At 36.7% G+C, this 25,620-nt stretch overlaps 1 protein-coding gene across 2 annotated transcripts in view; it reads left to right on the top strand.

The window, feature by feature from the left end:
- Nucleotides 1-24,245, top strand: part of LOC134658025 (orexin/Hypocretin receptor type 1-like) — a 115,281-nt gene extending 91,036 nt beyond the window's left edge. Inside the window, exons 3-9 of one of the 2 annotated variants that reach the window (XM_063513628.1) lie at nucleotides 222-988; nucleotides 7,167-7,314; nucleotides 10,527-10,677; nucleotides 11,861-11,985; nucleotides 12,437-12,593; nucleotides 14,364-14,476; nucleotides 23,536-24,245. In XM_063513628.1, coding sequence (XP_063369698.1) covers nucleotides 293-988; nucleotides 7,167-7,314; nucleotides 10,527-10,677; nucleotides 11,861-11,985; nucleotides 12,437-12,593; nucleotides 14,364-14,476; nucleotides 23,536-23,876 — 1,731 coding nt within the window. In that variant the 5' untranslated portion in view covers nucleotides 222-292 and the 3' untranslated portion in view covers nucleotides 23,877-24,245. Of the gene's footprint in view, nucleotides 1-157; nucleotides 989-7,166; nucleotides 7,315-10,526; nucleotides 10,678-11,860; nucleotides 11,986-12,436; nucleotides 12,594-14,363; nucleotides 14,477-23,535 lie in introns of those variants that run through there. The other variant, XM_063513629.1, reaches the window with a different exon arrangement.
- The last annotated feature ends 1,375 nt before the right edge of the window (nucleotides 24,246-25,620 follow it).

The following is a 25,620-nucleotide window of genomic DNA, read 5'->3' as shown; positions in this document are numbered from 1 at the left end:
CCTCACACATCGATCAATTTAGACTCAATTAGTGCAAAGATGTTACTTTGGCTACTAATTGAGTCTTAAAGGGTTGGTCTAAATGGGGAATTCAGAAATGTTTTGTTCTGTTTTCAATATGTCTACTGTAAACTTCCCTAATGGCATTCATTTTTAAAGTTCTCACAAACTTGAACACTTGAACCATTGTTTTAATTAAAATTTCCTTTCACAGATGGGAGGAGCGCAGAAGTTAGCAGAGAAACTTTGAACTTGGATCATGGGAGAAAAATGACCTGATAACAATTCCACGATGGTGTCGCGGGCTAACTCTCGGCTTAGTAAAGTCATTATGATTCTTGTATGGAACTTGTGTGTTAGTTCAGAGAGCTTCAACAACAACAAAAGCAATTTAACCATATTAAATGAATTCTTAGATAGTAATACAAGAATAGACTTAAATGATTACCTTGAACGGGACATTATTGTCAGAACTCGACACGACGAAAAAGTGTCAAATGAAATTAATAACACAGAATATTTAGAAGCAGATACAGATAGTTTAAGAAACGAAATCCACGATAAAGATAAAATGGTTTCAAATCGAAGCGACATAGAATTTGCAAGAATCATGGCCGAAGATACTACAACGACGGAAGTTGACAACTATTCAACAACGGCTTGCCCCGGGGATCAGGACTATTGTAATATGACAAGAGATGAGTACATAGAAATGTTACAAGAGTACATATTTCCGCGGCCATTCGAATGGGTGCTTATAACAACGCATGCAATAGTGTTTGTGATCGGCCTGATTGGGAACGCCCTAGTGTGTATCGCGGTGTACAGGAATCATTCGATGAGGACTGTGACGAATTATTTCATCGTGAATCTTGCGGTGGCTGATTTCATGGTGATCTTGATATGTCTGCCTCCAACAGTATTATGGGACGTGACGGAAACTTGGTTCTTCGGCACTGCCATGTGTCGAATAGTGCTGTACTCTCAGGTAAGATTCGTATTTGTCTATATTTATCTATTTTTAAATATTATTAATATCTTAAATAACAATTATACACATGTAAACAATAGATTTAAGATTAAGCAGAACCAATAATGACCTACACATAAATTGCCTTTATTGTAGATTATCATGGTACGAATAATTCCAGCTACAGTAATAAAGGTTTTCTCATTAGTGACTTCTTAAACATTTAAATGTATGTACGTATGTGTAACCAGAGCACAATATTTAAAACAACACTCATGAATCTGTCGGTCTTGGGAGAGAGAACTGGAAGTTTAATTAAATCCCGCATTTTTTTTACAAATAAAGAAATGATGGCCGCCATCTTGCCTCTTATCTTTGATCGTTACAACTTCCTTGTGCATTGGGGTTTTCTATTCAGGAATACTTTGTATAATTGTACAAGAGTACATTTACTCATGGAAGTTACTGTCGAGATCAAAAGTATTGCTGAGGATAGCGCGTTTTGAGATACATCTCGTCTCGTCTTTACATCCGGGGATACTTAAGATAACAAAAACAACGATTGTTGTAAATACCACCAGATTTTTAACCTAGTAGAATCAGCTTTCTGTGTTATATCACGAACTTAAGTCGTGAGCTTTACATATTTAGGTAATTCGTTTTGTTATTTTTGCTGCACAAAATTGCAGTTGAGTTGGGTTAATAATTTGGCAACAAATAAGATTCATACTGTCCTACCAAATATCAAGTCTCTTACATAAAAGTATTTGTTTACGACACAAACTTTCAACCCTAACAGCCTGTTTCCCACGACTACGTGGATTCGCGTGGATTTTTATATTGGTGTGTAATTTGACAACACCTAATATTTGTATGTTACAATGTCTATCTACGAAGTTTCAATTCCTCAATCAAGACCATCAATCAATCAATTAGAAGATGAATTTTCAAAAACGATGAAATTACTTTTCATCTATTTTAATAAAATCTCTTATTCAATCTTTCAAGTTGCCAACTTAAAATAAAATATTATTCGATTTATTCGATTCAGTACTTTTGTAGTTTAGGCTCCGCGTTGAAGAGCCAGTCAGTCAGGACATACGCATTTCCATAGATCTATTATACATAGAAGATAAAAAAAGTCAAGTTAGTATGTTAAAAACTGGAATGTCAATGCTTGATCTTGATACCGTTATCAATCAGATCCAATCAATCAGTAAATAATTCACATAAAATTTTTGAAGCGGCGCTTTAGCGGAGCTGTGCACTTTTTGAGGTGACTCGACAGGTCACGTGACCGACAGATTCGACAGATTGAAAATTCGTAAGACGGACACGTGACCTGATCGAAAAACTGTTACAATGTCATTGAGTTTTCACTTCTGCCGGCACTCCCGGAGTGCAACTCGTTGTTTCTTTTTACCGTACCTATACAAAATCCAGTGAATCTGAATAAGGTTCTCCCTTAACTGTGCCTAAAAACGTAACAATTGAATACTAGCAACGAATAATACAATTAATTATACGTAAATGTCCTTCCAGTAAATAAAACAGTCGCTCACGCAACTCAAAACGAAGACATGAATACATAATCCCCTATCCGTTGTGAACGAAGTACTTACAGCTCGGCCTTAATTTTGGTATGAATTCATCCGGTTTGTTTCAAAAGTTCTTTATGGAGTTTATTTTGGTAGGTATGTTGTTTTATGGTTACTGTACGGATAATTAATTAGGTTTAAAAAGTTTACCCTTTGATTATCCTTACTTTTATTTATGATTATCTTAGAAAATAATTTTAATTAACTGGTATCAAATTAATTTTAACCGAAGTACCTAGCTATTATAAATTAAATAAACAAGTCAATTATTTCGTACCGTCAAACTGATTAAACATTCAATTCTTTAATGATAAAGAATGCGTAGACGTAAGTAAGCCTGTATTAACATTTTTTAAATGTTAACAGAAACTTATTTATTTCACAAATTTAACTTGTTATTTTACCATGACAATACACGTATTAATAGCAATGCCTTATACATATAAAACCTGGATACAAACTCGGGATCGTCAGCTTTAGGCAAGGTGCTATTGACTAGGCTAAAAAGCGGTGGCTTGAATCGGGTCCGTTAATTGAAGAGTCTGGGCTTGATCCTTAATAATCGGAAACAAGATCAAATAAGACAGGAAAATTTAAAGGTAAACTCAGATTTTTAGACTAGGTATAGTTAGTTGGTTTTTGAACGCCAGGTAAGGTTGTCAACCACATTATATGAAATTCTTAAGCTTGCTTTCAAAAATCAACTCTACTCTTAAACATTGATTTTCCATGTTTACCCGCGATTGAAAGTAACCCCAGTTTAGGGTAATTAGGAAAATATACCTTAACCACTTTTATCTCGTCACATTGTGGACATAAAACAACTAATCGGGAGTTTGACGTAAACTGGTCCATTACCCGTTTTCCTCTACAAATCGTGTTAATGTAAATTCAGACTTTCGCTATGGCAATAAAGTACAAATTTAATAAAGTCTAAATCCATGTGTGACACTTCAAGAACCGAGTTCACAATTCACATACCGTCCTCAATCAAAGTCCCCGACAATCAATTATTGTCCGAAGCGTTTGTTATAGAGTTCAAGCTATTGTGACTGCGGTCTTTATTGTTTTTCAATAGAACTAATTAACCGACTCACTAGGTGATCCACCTAAAGCTGAGATTAAGTTGTTTTTATTGGACATGGGACTTAGGGGCATGACACACTGCGTCCGAATCGCACGTCGCTCCGACTATAATACGCGCATAGTGTGGGCTGGCTCAAACTTCGGAGCGAAGTGCGAATCTAACGCAGTGTGCCATGCCATAGGTATTTTGGGAATAACTAGTGTAATTAACTCATGGTTGAAAGGATTTGTTTTGACCACTTTCGGCTTATTTATATAATACTAGCTTTTGCCCGCGACTTCGTCTGCGTGGAGTTAGTAATTGTGGTAGCATATTTTTACCCAATCTGCTTTTTATCGATTTCCTATACAAATTTCCACCCCTCTTTTCACCCCCTTAAACTGTGATTTCTGGGATAAAAACTAACCTATGTCCTTTCCCGGGACTCAAACTATCTCCATACCAAATTACAACTAAATCGGTTCAGCGGTTTAAGCGTGAAGAAGTAACAGACAGACACACTTTCGGATTTATAATATTATATAGCATGGATATGGATATGGATTTAGGCTTTTAAATGTTATTTTTAATACGTAAACTTGAATTAAGTATCTCTTACTAAGTATTGTTATTACAACTACGGTCGTAAAGTTTTATATCCTTACGCGAGTATACTCCGGAAAGAGAAATCTCATCAAAAGATTAATTAACATGTTTGAAGGATACATTTACACTTCGTTTTCACATGGCGTTAAATCCACGTACTAAATATTCATCGCATTTATGAAGCAGAAGTTTTGCGTGTACGAAATTTATTCCATGTTGTTCTTAGAACTAACTTTCCTTCGTGTTTCCTCCAAACGTTTTTACCAAAATTATTGTGACGTGATAAAGTGAACGTACTTATGCGAGCTTATTCTGGATATAGGTAGTAGGTACTTAAGGAATAGAAAAAATATGTTTTTCTAATATTGTGTTTCTTCGACGAATGGGGTGATATTCATAAAAAAGCGGCCAAGTGCGAGTCGGACTCGCCCATGACCCTTCATGGGCGAGTCCGTTCCGTATTGAGGAGATTTATGACGTATTAAAAAAAACTACTTACTAGATCTCGTTCAAACCAATTTTCGGTGGAAGTTTTCATGGTAATGTACATCATATATTTTTTTTAGTTTTATCATTCTCTTATTTTAGAAGTTACAGGGGGGGGACACACATTTTACCACTTTGGAAGTGTCTCTCGCGCAAACTATTCATTTTAGAAAAAAATGATATTAGAAACCTCAATATCATTTTTGAAGACCTATCCATAGATACCCCACACGTATGGGTTTGATGAAAAAAAAAAATTTTGAGTTTCAGTTCACAGTATGGGGAACCCCCAAAATCTATTGTTTTTTTTTCTATTTTTGTGTGAAAATCGTAATGCGGTTCACAGAATACATCTACTTACCAAGTTTCAACAGTATAGTTCTTATAGTTTCGGAAAAAAGTGGCTGTGACATACGGACGGACAGACAGACGGACAGACGGACGGACAGACAGACAGACATGACGAATCTATAAGGGTTCCGTTTTTTTGCCATTTGGCTACGGAACCCTAAAAATACCGAGATCGATGAGAACCGTCTTCTTAAAGTCCCTTAATGAGAAGATTTGATGAAAGCGTTTTGATATGTTATCTTGCCTATGCTTGAAGAACACCAAACTAATACGTAAAACTTAATAATTACAGTTAGTAGTAGTACCTATGCGTGCAGTCTCTAAAATGACAGAGCAACAACTTTATAATATTTTCTGATAGCATTGCCTACATGTGCGTAGCATCTGCCACTCGTCGCATGCAAGACTGCATCTGCATGGCAATGGCATCCCACAAAACAATTGTATGAAACTGTTACTCTGTAATTTCAGTCTCCTGTGTCCGTAGGTTCACTACTAGGCCACACGTTGCTAATAATCAACATAAATTAATGTTTACAGCCAGTGTAACGACAGTAATTAGTTGGCGAGTAATAGCACCTCTTGTTGGGTTGACACGACCACAGAACATAGGACCACAGAGGTTAGAATGGCTATCACGCGCAGTTAGTATCGGAACTAGTGTCGCCGCTCGTTCCTCTCCACATTTACTAACACTCGCGCAACGGTAGTAAAAACTTGTGTGCGTGGTGAATGGATACGCCTCCTGTAGACAGATTTGATGTCTGGCTTCTTAATCTGAAGGTTATTGTGGCGCAAAAGGCATGTTTACTTCGTTTTTCGGTCAGCGCGGGCGAGTAGCATGCGAGCGTTTGCTCAAAACCGGCGGCGTCACGTACCCTGCTCGCATCGCCATTCTAACTTGTTCTGTGGACACGACTCTTTATCGTAGTTTTGTGAACTGCGGGTAAATTTGTTTCGGCGTTTAATGTCCCGGCGATATTAGACTGAAGTTAAGTGCTTCTCAGTACGAGGCTTACAAGCCAATTCAAACGTGCATTTAAATTAAAATGACTTCTAAATGATATTGTCATTTTGACGATAACCAAGTAAATGATTTTATTCAGTTATCATTCTGATTTCTGTGTACGTTCGTATTGGCCGTTAGTTAAACTGCAGGTTCGTAGCAATAAAAAACTCGTATTATGTACTGTTAATCAAACAAGTACTTAACTAAGTTCGTGTGATTAATAACTTACTTTTCGTAGTTCTTAGTTAAATAAAATTTAAAAACGCTCTAACGGAATAAATCATAAAGAAGAAGAACAACCACCGCTTCAAACCCTTCCACCCTTCAAATATAAAACGCATCTCAAACGGTTTACCCATTTTACGGGCTACGCTGCCACAGACTGACACACATAGCGGTCGAACTTATAACACCCCATGTTTTGTGTCATGAGTTAAAGTAACGTCATACCTACTCGTACAAGAACTTTCTTATGTAAGATGCTGTTTATTTTATCAGCACTATTACCATAGAGAAATATAATAAGACAAGAGTGCTCACTCCATACATCAGTTAGACTATCAATTTCAGTGTCTACATCTAGCATGTAGTGGAACTATCAGTACTGCTACTTGACAATAGATGTAGCACCGACCGGAAAGTCTTATCTCAACAGCATAAGACTGATAGTTCCGCTACTCGATGTATATACTAATAGTCTTTTTGGTACTAAAACTGATGTATGGAGTGAGCAATCTATGTATCTATTACTTAATTAATTAAGTCTATGCCCTACCACTTTTTAAAGAGCTGTAGAAAAGACTGAAGTTGACTTCACTGGTGACCGAAAAGCTGGCAGCTTTCTCGCACAACGTATTATATTAGCATCCCACAGCGGAGAAAAGCTGCCAGCATCCTCGGCATCATTGCCAAAGGAGCCAAATTTCTTAGACGTATTTTAATTTTATTAAGTATTTTATAGTTTTTTTTGATGGACCATACAAATTGAAGATTTTGTTTATTAAAGCTATTCTACATTACTTATTTAAGATTATATTTCTAGATATCTGTTCTGGGCCTCATAACGCCGTGTTTCCACAGTCAGTGTCGGTGACGGTGTCGGTGCTCACGCTGACGTTCATCTCAGTGGACCGCTGGTACGCCATCTGCTTCCCACTCAAGTTCAAGTCTACCACCGGCCGCGCCAAGACCGCCATACTCATCATCTGGCTCATATCTTTACTCTTCAGTAAGTTAACTTTGACGTGTGTAATTTTTAATGATATAGGGAAGAATAGGAGATATCGAGTGGATTTAAAATAGGGTAGCTTAAATAACGTTAATTTTAAGACTATAAATGCACAGAACAAGTTAGAATGGCGATGCGAGCAGGGTACGTATCGCCGCCGGTTTTGAGCAGACTGACTGACCAAAAACGAAGTAAACATGCCTTTTTGCGCCACAATAACCTTCAGATTAAGAAGCCAGACATCAAATCTGTCTAAAGGAGGCGTATCCATTCACCACGCACACAAGGCGCTAGCTAGTTTTTACTACCGTTGCGCGAGCGTTAGTAAATGTGGAGAGGAACGAGCGGCGACACCGGTTCCGATATTAACTGCGCGCGATAGCCATTCTAACCTCTTTAATATGTTCTGTGTATAAATGTTATCGAGCTGGGAAAATGATGTTTAGCCTCATCCCACCATCCGCTGGTCCCACAATATGCGCCCTTGCCTCAAGACGATTATATAAATACCTATAACAATTGCTGTTATTTAAAAAAAATGTGAGATCTTAAAGTAGGTTAGATTTGACTTGGCCAGTTTCCATTACATCAGTCATTTTATAAAGTTATTCAACATATATATATATATTTTAATTCTGATAAAAACTGGCCAAGTCAAATCTAACCTACTTTAAGATCTCACATTTTTTTTAAATAACAGCAATTGTTATAGGTATCCAATAAAGCAAAGAAATAGAGTTTAATACTTGTTCATAATGTTATTTTTTTCCTATATATACATATTTGGATTTTGCATAGAACTTGGCACTCATTTAGATCTCCATTCTTTTTGCGGCGAATCCCACAGCCAGCATAATTTTTGTATTGAACTCTCCTTTTTTAAATTTATGTTTTTGGTGGGATATCATTACTTTTTAGGGTTCCGTAGCCAAATGGCAAAAAACGGAACCCTTATAGATTCGTCATGTCTGTCTGTCTGTCCGTCTGTCTGTCCGTCTGTCTGTCCGTCTGTATGTCCGTCTGTCTGTCCGTCCGTATGTCACAGCCACTTTTCTCCGAAACTATAAAAACTATACTGTTGAAACTTGGTAAGTAGATGTATTCTGTGAACCGCATTAAGATTTTCACACAAAAATAGAAAAGAAACAATTAATTTTTGGGGTTCCCCATACTTCGAACTGAAACTCAAAATTTTTTTTTTCATCAAACCCATACGTGTGGGGTATCTATGGATAGGTCTTCAAAAATGATATTGAGGTTCCTAATATCATTTTTTTCTAAACTGAATAGTTTGCGCGAGAGACACTTCCAAAGTGGTAAAATGTGTGTCCCCCCCCCCCTGTAACTTCTAAAATAAGAGAATGATAAAACTAAAAAAAATATATGATGTACATTACCATGTAAACTTCCACCGAAAATTGGTTTGAACGAGATCTAGCAAGTAGTTTTTTTTTAATACGTCATAAATCGCCTAAATACGGAACCCTTCATGGGCGAGTCCGACTCGCACTTGGCCGCTTTTGTAAAGAAAACTAGGCAGGTATTGAGATTTAATCGTTGGCTGGTTGTTTACCGCGTATTACAAGTTTTTTGTATGGGGACACCACTTATTTTTTGACTTAACTTTATTTTTATATTTCTGTTATATAGAAAATATATTAATACATATACTGGGATAGTTTAAAATATATGCTTGTAACGGTTCCAACGCTACAATAAAATAAAATAAATTGTATGGGGACCCCCCCTATAATTTAACTTTTTTTTATTTTTAGATATTTTCCTACGCTTACACACGATTACCGAGCTGGATTCCAAATTTCATCCTTCTAGGTCGTCTGGAAGTAGGTTAGGTTTAGGTACTATATGCCAGTCATACAGTCAGTGCTAAAATTCACGACTTTTTGACCTTCATATCTTTATAACCGTTTGAGCTAGCTTCATTAAATCAATGTTTAACCGACCATAATATCAAGATCTATGGTTGGGTGGATTCGACCGCCGTCTTGGGGTGGCTACAAGGTGATCCTAGCCGCTGGAATACATTCGTCGCCAACAGGGTGCGACAAAACACAGAAGTCATCCCCCCCGAGTGCTGGCGCTACGTTAAATCGGCAGAGAATCCTTCGGATTGCGCGAGCAGAGGACTTACCGCGTCACAACTAAAACAACATACTTTATGGTGGGAAGGTCCCACCTGGCTACCGACGTTTCAAGCAGAAAGTGAAGATAAAACCATTACCTACACTACGAACGAAGAGCAAAAAATTATACAAGTTAACGTCGCCGTAAACACTGAAACAGAAGCCAATATCATCGACCAGTTAATTGACGAATATAGTTCGTTATCAAAACTAGTGCATGTACTAGCCTGGGTCCGAAGATTCATCACGAAAAAGCAAGACAGAAAAACTGGCAAATATCTTCATCTATCGGAAATAAGAGAAACCAAGGCCTTAATTATCAAGCGGGTCAAAAAAACAGAATTTCAAGACGAATATCAAGATTTGAAGAAGGGTCGACCTATTTCGACTAAAAGCAACATACTTGATCTGTGTCCATTCATAGATGAAGAGTCCTACTGCGAGTTAAGGGAAGATTGAGAAACGCATACATTGCGTATGACATGAAACACCCCATCATTATACCACACAAGCATCGCTTAACTAGCCTTATCATGCTTCTAGATGTCCTTATGGATATAATTAAACACACGTAGTTTTATCTGTTTACGTTAAAGAGGTTTTGAGTTATAGAAGGGTCAAAAGTGGCACCAAGTGGTTTGTGTAATATTACACTCGGCGCTGGCTAGCCAGTTCCTTTGCTTGAACTTGGCTTGACACGCTGCCGCGTGTCTAGATGACAACGTACTTATAAGGTAAAAGTACTGGTGCTCGGCGCGGTACTAGTACATGTCATATTGAAACTTAAGTCATTGTCAATAGAGGTGACAAGCAGGGTGTCATCTATTGGGCATTAGCATGTCGAGCACGTTTACCTTATACAAACAGAGCTGATTGGATGATGCAATCTGAATTAAAGTGGCAAAATGAATTCTTCGACGGAAAAACGCAACCACATCACAGAAACTCCATTTTTCTCCAATTTCTTAGTAATTTTACTGTAAAATGTATTGTTATTTCGATCAACAAAGAATACTTACCTACTTACAAACTGACTCAAACTTGTCTTGAACCATACTGTTTTTGCAGATGTGCCAGAACTAGCAGTGTTGCAAGTGAAGACGCTCTCTCGCCCGCTGAGATTCGACATGCATAAGCAGTACTTCATGCAGTGCTCGGCGAAGTGGTCGGACGAATCTGAACTTAACTGGAGCATAATAAAGGCTGTATTTCTTTATACGTAAGTATTAATAAATATATTAAAATTACATAACGGAATAGTTATTTTGTTACGAGTTAGCCTCATCCGTATCACAAACCAATCAAGCAAATCCATCCGTATCAACCTAATTTGGTACATTTATTATTTAACATCGTGTATTAATGTCATTTGATCCGTAATATAATAACATGTTGATCACAATTTTCAAGAGTGTCAATATTTACAATTTACAATAGTAAGCTGAGATTGTACAGTCACTTGCAATAATATGTTACTCTTCGAAGGCCGCAAAAATATGTGATACGCTCTTATGGTTCCACAAATAAGATCGTGTCAGATATTTTTTCGGCCTTCGTTGTGTAATATATTATTGCAAGTGATTGTACATAGTCTTGACCAAATTGCCCAAAAAAAAACATAATCACTATGTACGTTTGTTTTGCTCACTAAAACGCAATGGAATAAACCCTTAATAAGGATACGCCATCCCATACAATATACGTCTAAAATATAATAATATAATATTATCTAAACCGAAAAACACGATCTTTTATCTTCAAAAGCGCTGTTTATCTAATCATCATTCTCTTGCCCTTGTCCCATTCACTTGGGGTCGGCGCAGCATGTCTTTCTCTTCCATACCTCTCTGTCACCCGTCATCTCATCATTCACTTGCGTTCGTTTCATATCATCTCTCACACAGTCCATCCATCTTTTCCTCTCCTCGTACTTCCCTCCACATTCATTTGTAATACCTTTCTCGTCACATGACTTTCATCCCTCCCCATCATATGCCCGTACCACGCTAGGCGGTTTGCCCTTACTTTTTCTGTTATGGGTGCAACTTCCAGGCTTTCTCTTATATACAAAAGCGCTGTTTATCTATACCTATATATTATTTATGTAAATGCGTTTAGATAAAACATAAAACAGTTACAAAATATGGTGTGAATATACTACTTTATATTACATCAATGCAACTCCAGATATTATTGCTAACTCAGTAAAGGATGCTTCTAGAACGGTTCGGGTCCGGGCCGAGGCATCCGACACTTCTTTTGATATGATGGGTAATCGGTGATCACGTAGTAATTTCAAAACAACTCTCCATTCTTGAACAGTCACTGCATGCCACGATCTTACACTATACTTATACAGTTCCTTAGGATGTATTTCAGTACTAACTTCCATCTTGTTGTAGGCTTCCGCTATTCCTGATGATGATCGCATACTGCCAAATCGTGAGGGTGCTGTGGCGCTCAGACAACATCCCGGGCCATTCGGAGTCCCACCAGCTATGCACTACACCCACTGGACAGAACAACTGTAAGTCGATTTCTGTTCTGGCTTTGGCACGTTCACTGTTCTCACATTTCTTGCCAGTTTCATATTTTACAAGCTTTTATTTAGTTTCACCTGTCCCGTTGTCTGTCTGTCGGTCTGTAATCAAATCTTACAAGTTAAATTTGATCTACTTCCCGGTTTCCGAATAAGCTGAAATTTTGCATGCATGTATAAATCGGATGACAATGCAATATTATTATGACATTAGAGCTGATCTGATGATGGAGACAGGAGGTGGCCATAGGAACTCTGTGATGAAACAACGCAACCTAATTGTGTTAGGGGTTTTTAGAATTGTCTCGATGAGTATTACTTGTCTGTCGTAAGAAAAGTACAGTCAGCGATAAAAACTTGTACCAAAAATGAAATTTTTGCCAAAAACTTATCTTGTTTGGTAATTATGTGTATGGTTTCTCATAAGTGTGTTTCCCAGGGCTAGCAGCAAAGCGGCGCACAACGCCATCTATCCACGCGAACGCGTCAACGGAGGGGCAGCTGCGCTCGCGCCGCAAGGCCGCCAAGATGCTTGTGGCTGTCGTCGTCATGTTCGCCGTGTGCTACTTCCCCGTGCATCTCATTTCAGTCCTTAGGTAAGCCTGAATTGGATCAAGGGGACTTACAAAATTGTATACGCTATAACGACTTTTGTTTTACATCGTTTTTAAGATTCCGTTGTGAAAAAGATATTCTTTTGAGTTCGCTATGCCATCTGCCAGTTCATCTACGCCTCAAATTATTCAAGTAATAAATAAAAAGCTGTAAGTAACTTGATTTGCCTGGTATGAATACTTTATTATTTCTTGTGTAATAATTGTTAATGTGTTTAAGTACACCTACATATTTAATACACAAATACACTGAGCACAATGCGTTATACCAAGAGTATAAGGCCAGACCACTGTGGCCATCACATATAATTACGTCGGAGGGTTTCACGTATAATTACGGTGCTGTAAAGATTGGCTATGTCAGTCACTAGAGAGTGCACCAGCAACGCTCTCAGCGGTAGATAGCAGTCGCTGTGGCCGAAAACGGCTAGGAGATGATGATGATAATAATATTTGAAGATCTTAAATAGCTCACAGAATCTTCATAATGTAGAGTAGACGCACTTCCCAATAAATTATTAATCAAGTATTTTTGTATAGGTTTAATAAAACCGCTATTCATCTTATAAATTAACTGCATTCTGTTCTGTCCGAATTTGTTAGACCTTTCTTTAAAACTCACACTAACAAGCATAATTAAAATCCCGCTAATGAGTTAGCACTTAAATCTTTTCAACACTAACAAGATGTTCACTCTTTTGTCTATTCATCTGAGTAAATTGCTTTCCAAGAAGCGTCTGGCACCCATGTACGTAACAGCGAAAGTACAGTTTATGAAAAAGTTTTTCCTGTCTGAAAATTATACGCCGAGGCTTGAAGTTTTAATTATAGCAAACCGCGCAAACGGTCTGCCAGAAAGCTAGTCGTTGGATTGCAATGAAAATTATTAATGTTGCCTTTTAAAGTCTGAATATTTTTGTAGCATTTGTCAGATCAATTGCATATCTGAATTAGGCTTAACCTAACAAGAATTAAGTATTTTGGTTACGAACTCAGAGCAGCGTTATCTACTGCACAATTTAATTATTACGGATTTCCGCAAAGTAATACGCTTGATTCATTAAATTAATATCCAATTTTGCACACCTTCATCTTTGTGTATCTTAATCTTAAAGGATATCTTCTTACGTTACACGAGTATTTTATTAAGTATCAAGCCAAAATGATTTGTGTTTTCAGTCGGTCCGTTGCTTTTGAACTTGTTTTTACCGTGAACATTATATTGATATTTAGTGAATGGAATTCAAGTTACTGTGTCTCAATAACGATCTATATTCGTATGCTTAGTGTAACACGAGTTCAGTCACAGCAGTGACAATCAACATAGACCTTTACGGCTACCATCAGTTTGGCACTGACATAAAAACTCCATCGAGAACGTAATTTACTTTCTAAAGTGCCATTCAATAGAACTTGCTAACTATGTAAACAAACCACCATACTAAAATTGACACTGAATGTCAATTTACTAGTAACTTTTGTTTACATAGTTAGCAAGTTCTATTGAATGACACTTTATACATCTCGCTCGTACTCGCATATTAGTGTGAACGAGATATATAGAAAGTAAATTACGTTCTCGATAGCGTATATGTCAGTTTTGACACTGTCAGTGACTCATGGTACGGGCTCTTATAATATTGTCACTGTAACAAGATACAAAATGGGTCTGATTAATTAAATTCTTTGACTGTAGTACTTAGGATAGTTACTGACAAATGTAAAATTGTAAGCAACTATGTTTGTCTACAGAGTGGCATTCAACGTGCAGCAGAGTGACGTCATCACGTGCATCGCGCTCATCTCGCACGTCATGTGCTACGCCAACTCGGCGGTCAACCCCCTCATATACAACTTCATGAGTGGTGAGTATTGCTGTATAACAGCGGTCGGCAACCCGCGGCCCGCGGGCCGCATGCGGCCCGTGAACCTGTCACTTGCGGCCCGCGAGCCTCCCTGGCTATTTTGTATGTAATATTGACAAACGACAATGTCTGATAAAGTCATAAATATTAACAAAATACGGCCCGCGTCAACTTCGTTAACTACTATGAGGCCCTTGGCTGCTAAAAGGTTGCCGACCGCTGCTGTATAATGTAGGCGAGTAATGCCGATATCGGTGCCCCTATTATTTTCAAATTGTTTAAATCTACCTTTGCCTGAGAAATTCAATGTCCAACCTACTCTTTATCTAAACGCTTTTTCGCTCGAGTTGTGCAATCGACTATTTGTACCATCTGACCTTCCAGTCCTGAGGGAAAACTGCTAGGCATTATACCTACGGATAAGTCCAGATAACTAATGAAGGATACCGCATAAATGAAGGTCTCGAATTTTTTTCCAACTTATTTCCAGTAAGTTCACATACAGTATTTCAGTCGTCAAATTGTACATATCTAAGTACGTTAAACGACATGAAAATCAGAAACATGTACCTAAAATGAAACTTTGCGTGGTACATCCAATACAATATTTGTTATGTTGCTTATTAGATCTCATAGATAATATACTCGTATTGATATCTAGGTACTTACATCATTTTGTAGGATTATTTATGTAGGTACCTATAATGAATGCGGTTTTAGCTGGCTCAGCCGTAATCTTTATTCATTTCTTTTCCTTTCATAAGCCGATGAATCTTTTCAGATGTGTATGAAACCATTGGAAGGGTTCACTTTATCCGTGAATGTTTTCGGACCCGGAATGAAATTGTAATTTATTAAAATGTAGGCTTGGGCTAGAAAGAACTAGTGCGGGTTCATTGTTTGGCCGTTATATAAATATAGAGGCAGAATTTAACCAAAAATTATATTTATAATAACAATGAAAACTATAAAAAAGCGGCCAAGTGCGAGTCGGACTCGCCCATGAAGGGTTCCGTATTTAGGCGATTTATGACGTATAAAAAAAAACTTCTTACTAGATCTCGTTCAAACCAATTTTCGGTGGAAGTTTACATGGTAATGTACATCATATATTTTTTTTAGTTTTATCATTCTCTTATTTTAGAAGTTACAGGGGAGGGGGACACACATTTTACCACTTTGGAAGTGTCTCTCGCGCAAACTATTCAGTTTAGAAAAAAGCGGCCAAGTGCGAGTCGGACTCGCCCATGAAGGGTTCCGTATTTAGGCGATTTATGACGTATAAAAAAAAACTACTTACTAGATCTCGTTCAAACCAATTTTCGGTGGAAGTTTACATGGTAATGTACATCATATATATTTTTTAGTTTTATCATTCTCTTATTTTAGAAGTTACAGGGGGGGGGACACACATTTTACCACTTTGGAAGTGTCTCTCGCGCAAACTATTCAGTTTAGAAAAAAATGATATTAGGAACCTCAATATCATTTTTGAAGACCTATCCACAGATACCCCACACGTATGGGTTTGATGAAAAAAAAAATTTTGAGTTTCAGTTCGAAGTATGGGGAACCCCAAAAATTTATTGTTTTTTTTTCTATTTTTGTGTGAAAATCTTAATGCGGTTCACAGAATACATCTACTTACCAAGTTTCAACAGTATAGTTCTTATAGTTTCGGAGAAAAGTGGCTGTGACATACGGACGGACAGACAGACGGACAGACAGACAGACATGACGAATCTATAAGGGTTCCGTTTTTTGCCATTTGGCTACGGAACCCTAAAAAATGATATTAGAAACCTCAATATCATTTTTGAAGACCTATCCATAGATACCCCACACGTATGGGTTTGATGAAAAAAAAAAATTTGAGTTTCAGTTCGACGTATGGGGAACCCCAAAAATTTATTGTTTTTTTTCTATTTTTGTGTGAAAATCTTAATGTGGTTCACAGAATACATCTACTTACCAAGTTTCAACAGTATAGTTCTTATAGTTTCGGAGAAAAGTGGCTGTGACATACGGACGGACAGACAGACGGACAGACGGACAGACGGACAGACGGACAGACAGACAGACAGACATGACGAATCTATAAGGGTTCCGTTTTTTGCCATTTGGCTACGGAACCCTAAAAACACTCTATCTATAACAATATACAGTGAAACCTGGATAATTGCAATCTCAAGGGACCGGCAATTTTTAGGGTTCCGTAGCCAAATGGCAAAAAACGGAACCCTTATAGATTCGTCATGTCTGTCTGTCTGTCCGTCTGTCTGTCCGTCCATATGTCACAGCCACTTTTTTCTGAAACTATAAGGACTATACTGTTGAAATTTGGTAAGTAGATGTATTATGTGAACCGCATTAAGATTTTCATACAAAAATAGAAAAAAAAACAATAAATTTTGGGGGTTCCCCATACTGTGATATGAAACTCAAAAATTTTTTTTTCATCAAACCCACACGTGTGGGGTATCTATCTATGGATAGGTCTTCAAAAATGATATTGAGGTCTCTAATATCATTTTTTTCTAAAATAAACTGAATAGTTTGCGCGAGAGACACTTCCAAAGTGGTAAAATACGTCATAAATCCCCTGAATACGGAACCCTTCATGGGCGAGTCCGACTCGCACTTGGCCGCTTTTTTGTCAATTAACCAGGTTTTTCATTTAAGCAGGTCGTGCCAATTAACGAGGTTCAAATAATCGTTGTGTCAATTATAGAGGTTCTCATTAATAGAGGTTGCGTTCTGAGAAATTGCTTTTATAGAGGTTCTAATAACCATTGAAAGTAGATTCTGGGTTTCTGGTCTGTATATTATATAACTTGCACTTTTACACTTAACTACATTAGTTACTACTTATAATCATTTGGTTTTTTTTAATAATCCCTTAAATTGTACAATAAAGTTTTATTGGAATGTAAAAAGCATATTATGTTTTTGATTTAATCAAAACTATTTCACCTACCCAATACGATATGATAGAATATATATATAGAATATGGTATGATAGATACCCAAATAATAAATTGAATTGAATGGGTGAAGATTTAAAATAAAATTATCATTGCTATTAAAATATTGTTTCTGCTCTCTACAAGTCTACATTATTTCAATAACAGAGGTCATACTTATAGACTCGTTTCAATTATAGAGATAATAAGAAGAGCTAAAATAACGGATTTTTTTTGCGCAGTGTCAATTATAGAGGTCTTAGTTGCGATGTGGTCAATTACAGAGGTAAAATTACGAAAAGAACTAAAATCTAAATTTCAATTATAGAGGTTCAAAAATTTCAATTATAGAGGCCTAGTGGTCTCAAGGGACCGGGACCGGACCTTTGGTTGCAATTATTGAGGTTTTGCATTTATCCAGGTGTCAATTAACCAGGTTTCACTGTATACAATTATCCATTTTCTTTACACTTTAGCGTAAAGTATTTCTAACCCTTAATACAGTCCGAAACCGACCGAAACCGACCGGGAAACGTTATTTTTAATGTTTCTATTGTTTTTAATGATTAAAACACGTTGTTCCGTCGTAAAACGCTCCATAATAAATTTGCCGTATCTACACAAACTAATTTTCATGCAATAACTGTCATATTTACCGCTAAAATAAAATGGCGGCAAAAAAAAGTTGTATACCTCTAAGTTGGCCACCCTGTAGTTTCGCTACTCGATGCTAGATATAGACACTGAAATTAATAGTCTAACTGATGTATGGAGTGAGCACTCTTGTCTTACTATATTTCTCTATGCCAGTGCGAACATAAAAGGAGGCCGTTATAAATGTGCGTGCGAAAAGTTGAATCCCATCTGAATCTTTTCGTGCGTAGATACCTAATTGGGCATTATCGGTAACTTTCCTAAGTAGGTATTACAATTCACAATTTATAGTAATTTTATTAAAAGCTTTTATATTTGGATTTCCGATTAAGCTGAAAATTTGCATTCAATGAAATCTTAAAACCTTCGTCTCGATTGAAATTCTACAGCTTCCCAAACTTTTCTACTGTAATTATTGTGTGATTAAGTCCCGTTCTGCTAAATAATAATAAGCATATATCTAATAAACCTTTAAACGAGCAATATTTGTTTATTTATTTATATGTTTATTTATTATATATTTTTTGGGGATCTCGGAAGCGGCACTAACGATTTCGATGAAATTTGCTGTATGGGGGTTTTCGGGACCGAAAAATCGATCTAGCTAGGTCTTATCTCTGGGAAAACGCACATTTTTGAGATTTTATATGTTTTCCGAGCAAAGCTCGGTCTCCCAGATATTTTATACCTTTAAACGTGAAATTCTTTTATATTTATTTATTTATATGTATTTATATTTTGAGGATCTCGGAAACGGCTCTAACGATTTCGATGAAATTTGCTGTATGGGGGTTTTCGGGGCCGAAAAATCGATCTAGCTAGGTCTTATCTCTGGGAAAACGCATTTACTGTTTTGGAACTCTACACTGTATAAAATTATGTGACCAATAGGTGAAAGACACTCATAACAATCGCGGGACTCTAGTCATTCTTTTACGAGTTGAAATTGTTTACCCAAAATGGTCCTGTTTATCGAACAAACATTTGAACGCGCGAGCGCCCTTGACGTCTTTTAAATGAATACCTACTTTTATCTTTGCCTTTGTCTATTTCGTTTAAGTATAAATTATATTCGCTTTTTTTACACCGTTTATAAATAAATAACAAATGTAAGAACTCAGATTAATAAGCGATAGTGAAGTATTAATTTGAAATGAAATTTGTTGATTCATATTTCGAAATGATAGGTACATAAGAATTTATTTATCCACATAACTTTGGTTTTTTTAAACGTACTACATATATTTAAGAATTTGACTGTTTCATTTACGTTTACTTTAATAAAAAAATTAATACGTATCTTTCGTACTTAAAGATAAGACATATTATCCTAACATTCCTAACAGCCGAAAATCTAGGCTATGTGTATGAACCTCATTTTAGTTTTTCGCTATAGTTTCCTATTATTTATTGCTCTTTATCTTAAGGACATTTTATACCTACTAAACTTACTTAGCATTTTCTGTGAAAATAATATATCTCCTTATTTTTCTGTGTCAATGTGTATTTCCTTGCTTTGCTATTTGGGTTAATACACAGAACGGAAAATTAAAATATCTTTCCCGTTTCTGAAATTTAAGGACACTGAAGAATGTATGGTGGCATGGTGGACATAATGGTACACGTTTGTGTATCACAAAAAGATTATTAATACCTTAATATCGAAAATGGGAAGGGAAAACAACTTACCAATTTTCTATATATTTATAGGTATGTCTAGAGGGTATAAGTCCACAATTTTCAGAAACAGAAAAGTTGTTTAAAGCTGTGTATGGGTCATTCATACAAATGCATCATTAAACCATTCTGCTTGCAGGATTCCCTGGCTTTTCAGGTCAGTAATTTGCCTGTCACCTGTAGATTCGCTGTCACCTTATGTTTTGTTTGAAATTATACGTAAAATCTCACTGTCACATTTATTTCACTAAGCTTGCTACTTAAGCTAACATTTTTTTCTTATTAACACTTAACTATCTTATTAACTTTTGTCTGGATCTATTTTTTTATAAAAGGAATAATTTATTAGTTTTAGTCACGATCTAGTAAATCGTCTTAAAAAGATACCTACTTACTTAAATTTTTGTACACGAGGCTAAGTTTAATGAAACTTTCTGGCGACCCCAATAGCATTAGTTATGTAGCGACGAAAATATAAAGATAAAACAATGACAAGTCTAATATTCCATTATTAGGTAGCTCTCAAAGGCCCTGCACGCTTTATAATTTCACATTCCTGGTTCGAGCGAGCATGTACTCCCTAGAGCAAGTTTGTTTGCCCTCTATATAAACAACGAGTTTGTTTCCATTTTATTGCGCTTTAAATGCACGAAGATTCTCGTTTGCATCTGTGAGACTTTTTATCAAATACATTTGTTTTTCTATTATGGTTATATTATTGAAAAGTCCGTAAAATAGATAATTAAAGACGCAAAATGCTTGTATTGTATAAAATTATAAGTATTGTTTTAACTATACTATAATATGGCACTTGCTTAAAAAGAAGCCTTTCTGAAATCAAATTATATGTTAAATAAATCTGTTAATGAAATAAAAAAACTCGATTTAAATAGTACTGTTTTATCACAATCTGCAAAATCTTTTGGTTGCGTGCCATTCAAGATTAAGGGCGGTATTCAAAAATGTGTAAAGATCTTTAGAATGGAAGTGCCTAATCTGTAAAAAGCTTAGTGAGAAATGTTCCAAGCGTTTCGGGTCCTTTTATCCTAATTTTTATTATTATAAATTGGGACTGTTAGGCTTGTGTCCCAAGGGAAAACTGCGATTAAAAATAAATTTCAGTAGAAGCCAAGTCGGTAGGTATTTACTTTACTTATACATGAAAAAACAAATCGACATTTCATTTAAAACAACTGTTTAATTTAAGGAAAGATAAATCGATGTGCGCAATGTGCGTCAACATCATACATGAACTTGTATGATATTTAACAAATCTAGGTACTTTTAAATTCCAAACAAATCATTTTCTTACGACCATTATTAACTAATAGTTGGCGGCAGCTCCTACGTACGTTAAGTCGACTATTGCTTGGCAGTAGTCAGTAGATACTGACTTTAAGAGTATCAAGCTAAATGGCTCTCGGCTGGAGTATCCGAATCGTTATTGAGAAGTTAGAACAAACTTCTAAGTACGTTATGATGTCATTCACCAAATCATTTAAAAGAGCAGGGCGTAGAAGAAGTGAATTTCTCGTAGTCATTTGAACACACGATTTAATCATAGCTTCTTAGCACGAAACCACTCAGTTTTCAGTCGCCGTGGGTAATATAATTTATCAATCATTTGTGTCAATCCAAATAAAATTGTAATGCTATTTTAGGGTTCCGTACCCAAAGGGTAAAAACGGGACCCTATTACTAAGACTCCGCTGTCCGTCCGTCCGTCCGTCCGTCCGTCTGTCACCAGGCTGTATCTCACGAACCGTGATAGCTAGATAGTTGAAATTTTCACAGATGATGTATTTCTGTTGCCGCTATAACAACAAATACTAAAAACAGAATAAAATAAAGATTTAAGTGGGGCTCCCATACAACAAACGTGATTTTTGACCGAAGTTAAGCAACGTCGGGCGGGGTCAGTACTTGGATGGGTGACCGTTTTTAGGGTTCCGTACCCAAAGGGTAAAAACGGGACCCTATTACTAAGACTCCGCTGTCCGTCCGTCCGTCCGTCCGTCCGTCCGTCCGTCCGTCCGTCCGTCCGTCCGTCCGTCCGTCCGTCATTCCGCCCGTCTGTCACCAGGCTGTACCTCACGAACCGTGATAGCTAGACAGTTGAAATTTTCACAGATGATGTCTTTCTGTTGCCGCTATAACAACAAATACTAAAAACAGAATAAAATAAAGATTTAAGTGGGGCTCCCATACAACAAACGTGATTTTTGACCGAAGTTAAGCAACGTCGGGCGGGGTCAGTACTTGGATGGGTGACCGTTGTTTTGCTTGTTTTTAGGGTTCCGTACCCAAAGGGTAAAAAACGGGACCCTATTACTAAGACTTCGCTGTCCGTCCGTCCGTCCGTCCGTCCGTTCGTCTGTCACCAGGTTGTATCTCATGAACCGCGATAGCTAGACAGTTGAAATTTTCACAAATGATGTATCTCTGTCGCCGCTATAAGAACAAATACTAAAAATAAAATAAAATAAATATTTAAGGGGGGCTCCCATTCAACAAACACGATTTTTTTGCTCTATTTTTTGTTGATGGTGCGGAACCCTCCGTGCGCGAGTCTGACTCGCACTTGGCCAGTTTTTTTGCTTGTTTTGCTCTATTTTTTGTTGATGGTGCGGAACCCTCCGTGCGCGAGTCCGACTCGCACTTGGCCAGTTTTTAGGGTTCCGTAGCCAAATGGCAAAAAACGGAACCCTTATAGATTCGTCATGTCTGTCTGTCTGTCTGTCTGTCTGTCTGTCCGTCTGTCCGTCTGTCCGTCTGTCCGTCTGTCTGTCCGTCCGTATGTCACAGCCACTTTTCTCCGAAACTATAAGAACTATACTGTTGAAACTTGGTAAGTAGATGTATTCTGTGAACCGCATTAAGATTTTCACACAAAAATAGAAAAAAAACAATAAATTTTTGGGGTTCCCCATACTTCGAACTGAAACTCAAAAAATTTTTTTTCATCAAACCCATACGTGTGGGGTATCTATGGATAGGTCTTCAAAAATGATATTGAGGTTTCTAATATCATTTTTTTCTAAACTGAATAGTTTGCGCGAGAGACACTTCCAAAGTGGTAAAATGTGTGTCCCCCCCCCTGTAACTTCTAAAATAAGAGACTGATAAAACTAAAAAAAATATATGATGTACATTACCATGTAAACTTCCACCGAAAATTGGTTTGAACGAGATCTAGTAAGTAGTTTTTTTTTTATGCGTCATAAATCGCCTAAATACGGAACCCTTCATGGGCGAGTCCGACTCGCACTTGGCCGCTTTTTTATAACTTTATGGTTGACATTTCAATCAAGATATGACATGGTAAGGGTAGGTTCGATATGAACCAATGTTTATATGTGGTAACAGAAAAGGCTAATAAGTTGACTTGGTATTTTGAGGTTGCGCATATAAATTTCACTAAACGGGGCTTAATATTGTGTTATTTGTTTTAAATCTATCGTTACATTTCAAGCACATAATTCAGCTAAAGTAAAACCTACACCGTATTTTCTTTACTGCATTATAGCAGAAATAAAATGATTGATTCATTTATCACTGTGTTTTCTATGTGTTGAATCACTTATCACTATGTACGTAGCACTAAGGGTAACGCATGACACAGAAATAAATGACGTACTTAAATATGAATTTTCGACTCTGATTAATAGCAACCAGCGAGGTGTGACGACTGACATGCTAAAATAGAGTTTTAATACAAACTAATTGGTTTCATACTCGTATTGACATAAACCTCCCTTGTTACAGGAAAATTTCGTCGCGAATTCCACCGGTCGTACTTCAAATGCTTCTGCTGCTGCCACGCGCCGCTCTCTCCCGACCGCAACGGTACGTCATTCGCTCCCATCGGCAGCTCCCGCGCTGGCACCACGCGCACCGTCGTCCGGCGCAACGACTCCTGCGCCTCGTACCGCCTCACACACCTCTCGCCTTCCAACCACAACAGCATCAACAGGGACTTCCCCAGAAACACCAACACCTCATTCATAGAGCAGGTCAACGGCAACAGGAGACCGAAACTGAGAGAGGACTCCATCAGCGAATCGGCAACCAGGTTTACGTTAACTACCGACGCTTGCAGAGATTGACGATTGAGCAAAAATCTGTTCTGCAAGGACCGAGAGGGAATAGAGACGTATATTGCCCGGAGTACAAACAGCATCGATTGTAAACCGTACTACGATTGCTTTAAAGATAAGAAATGTTACATTAGCGAGGAGAGGCATAGCGATACGTACGCAGATTACCGCGAGTGCGATAACGAGTGGAAGGAACTGTTTACTGTTAAAGATGAAACCAAAAACGGGTTTACCTTTAAATTTAACCGTAGTCTTAATAGCTGTCAGATTAAGAATAAGAGGAAAATCAACACGGTCTGTTAAAGTAAGTTTTCTAGTTAAGCTGATAAATCCTAGTGTCAAGATCCCTTTGGATTTTCTGAACATATCTAATTTATTACAACGTAATGATTCATGATTATTTACAATTCCAATTGTTATTGCCGCATGTAGAAGTGATAATTTTATAATACCTCGTTTTAGTTTAATACTATGTATAGGTTTATTTTAACTATAAATATTACAAGAACGTTAACAAATAAAACAATGTTAAAATTTTGTGGGGATTTGAACACAACTAAGAATAATTTCACAAGATTTTTATTTAAATTAATTTTAACCCGCTAATCAACGGTTGCGGATGGCTACGGCGGACGAAAAACGAATTATTGTGTTCTAAAATAACTTTGAGTACCTATTAACATTAAATTGCTATAAAACATATTGATCCTGATGCTAAGATTTTATGGTGTAATATTTTATAAATTAAATTATGTGTGAGTGAAATAATTATAAGCATCATGGATGTACCTACTTAATGAAGTACACTTTTTTATTTATTACTGTGATGGAAGAACAAAATAAAAAGTTTGTCAACAAAGTTGGTCAATTTTAAATGTATATATAATACATTTTCTAATATTTAATTCAAATTAACGCGATTAAGTCCCGTCGTACATTTTAAAGTTGTACAAATTGTTCAGAATCCTATTAAAAAAACCTATTAAAACCTATATAAAATATTATTTAGGTATTCTATCAATTATTAAATTCTCAGAAATGATTGAATGCGTGTCATGCCGCAGCTTACATAATCAAATTGTCATCTTTGTCATGATTACAATAAAATATGTACCGCAGCGTCAAATGGCAGCACTTAATTTACATTTAATATCGAATCAACTCGTTCCAGAGGCTACATATGTATAACAAAATGTTCAACTTCGCTTAACATCATTTGATATTTTCGTTAAGTCACGGATCATTGACATATAATTCTTAGCCTATTAATGAAAACAATGACAGAATAACATCCTATTTCTCATTTCCAACGAAAATTGTCATGATCAAAGCGATCCTTAACAAAAGAAATGGTTGAATTGAATTTATTTACGTTAAATATATGTCGAAACAAACGTAACGAATGTAATTGGGATTGATAACGCCTGACATTGGCACTTCCTTGTAAATCTCTAAGAATAAATTGAATAGGCACTTCCTCGCTCAGATTTAGATACCCGAAGCGACAAGAAAATAACACTGAAAGTTCACCTTAGCAACTTTATTCCAATATTTCTTAAGAAGGGGTAAGTGTATTACATATTTCTTTAAATAAAAACCGGCCAAGTGCGTGTCGGACTCGCGCACGAAGGGTTCCGTACTATTACGCGAAAATCGGCAAAAAAAATCACGTTTGTTATATGGGAGCTACACTTAAATATTTATTTTGTTTTGTTTTTAGTATTTTTTGATAACAAACTATAAAGCGGCAAAA

This window comes from Cydia amplana, chromosome 21, assembly GCF_948474715.1.
Source record: "Cydia amplana chromosome 21, ilCydAmpl1.1, whole genome shotgun sequence".
Classification (NCBI taxonomy): domain Eukaryota; kingdom Metazoa; phylum Arthropoda; class Insecta; order Lepidoptera; family Tortricidae; genus Cydia; species Cydia amplana.
Note: the sequence above shows the minus strand (reverse complement) of the source record. Positions and strands in the feature narration are given on the sequence as shown.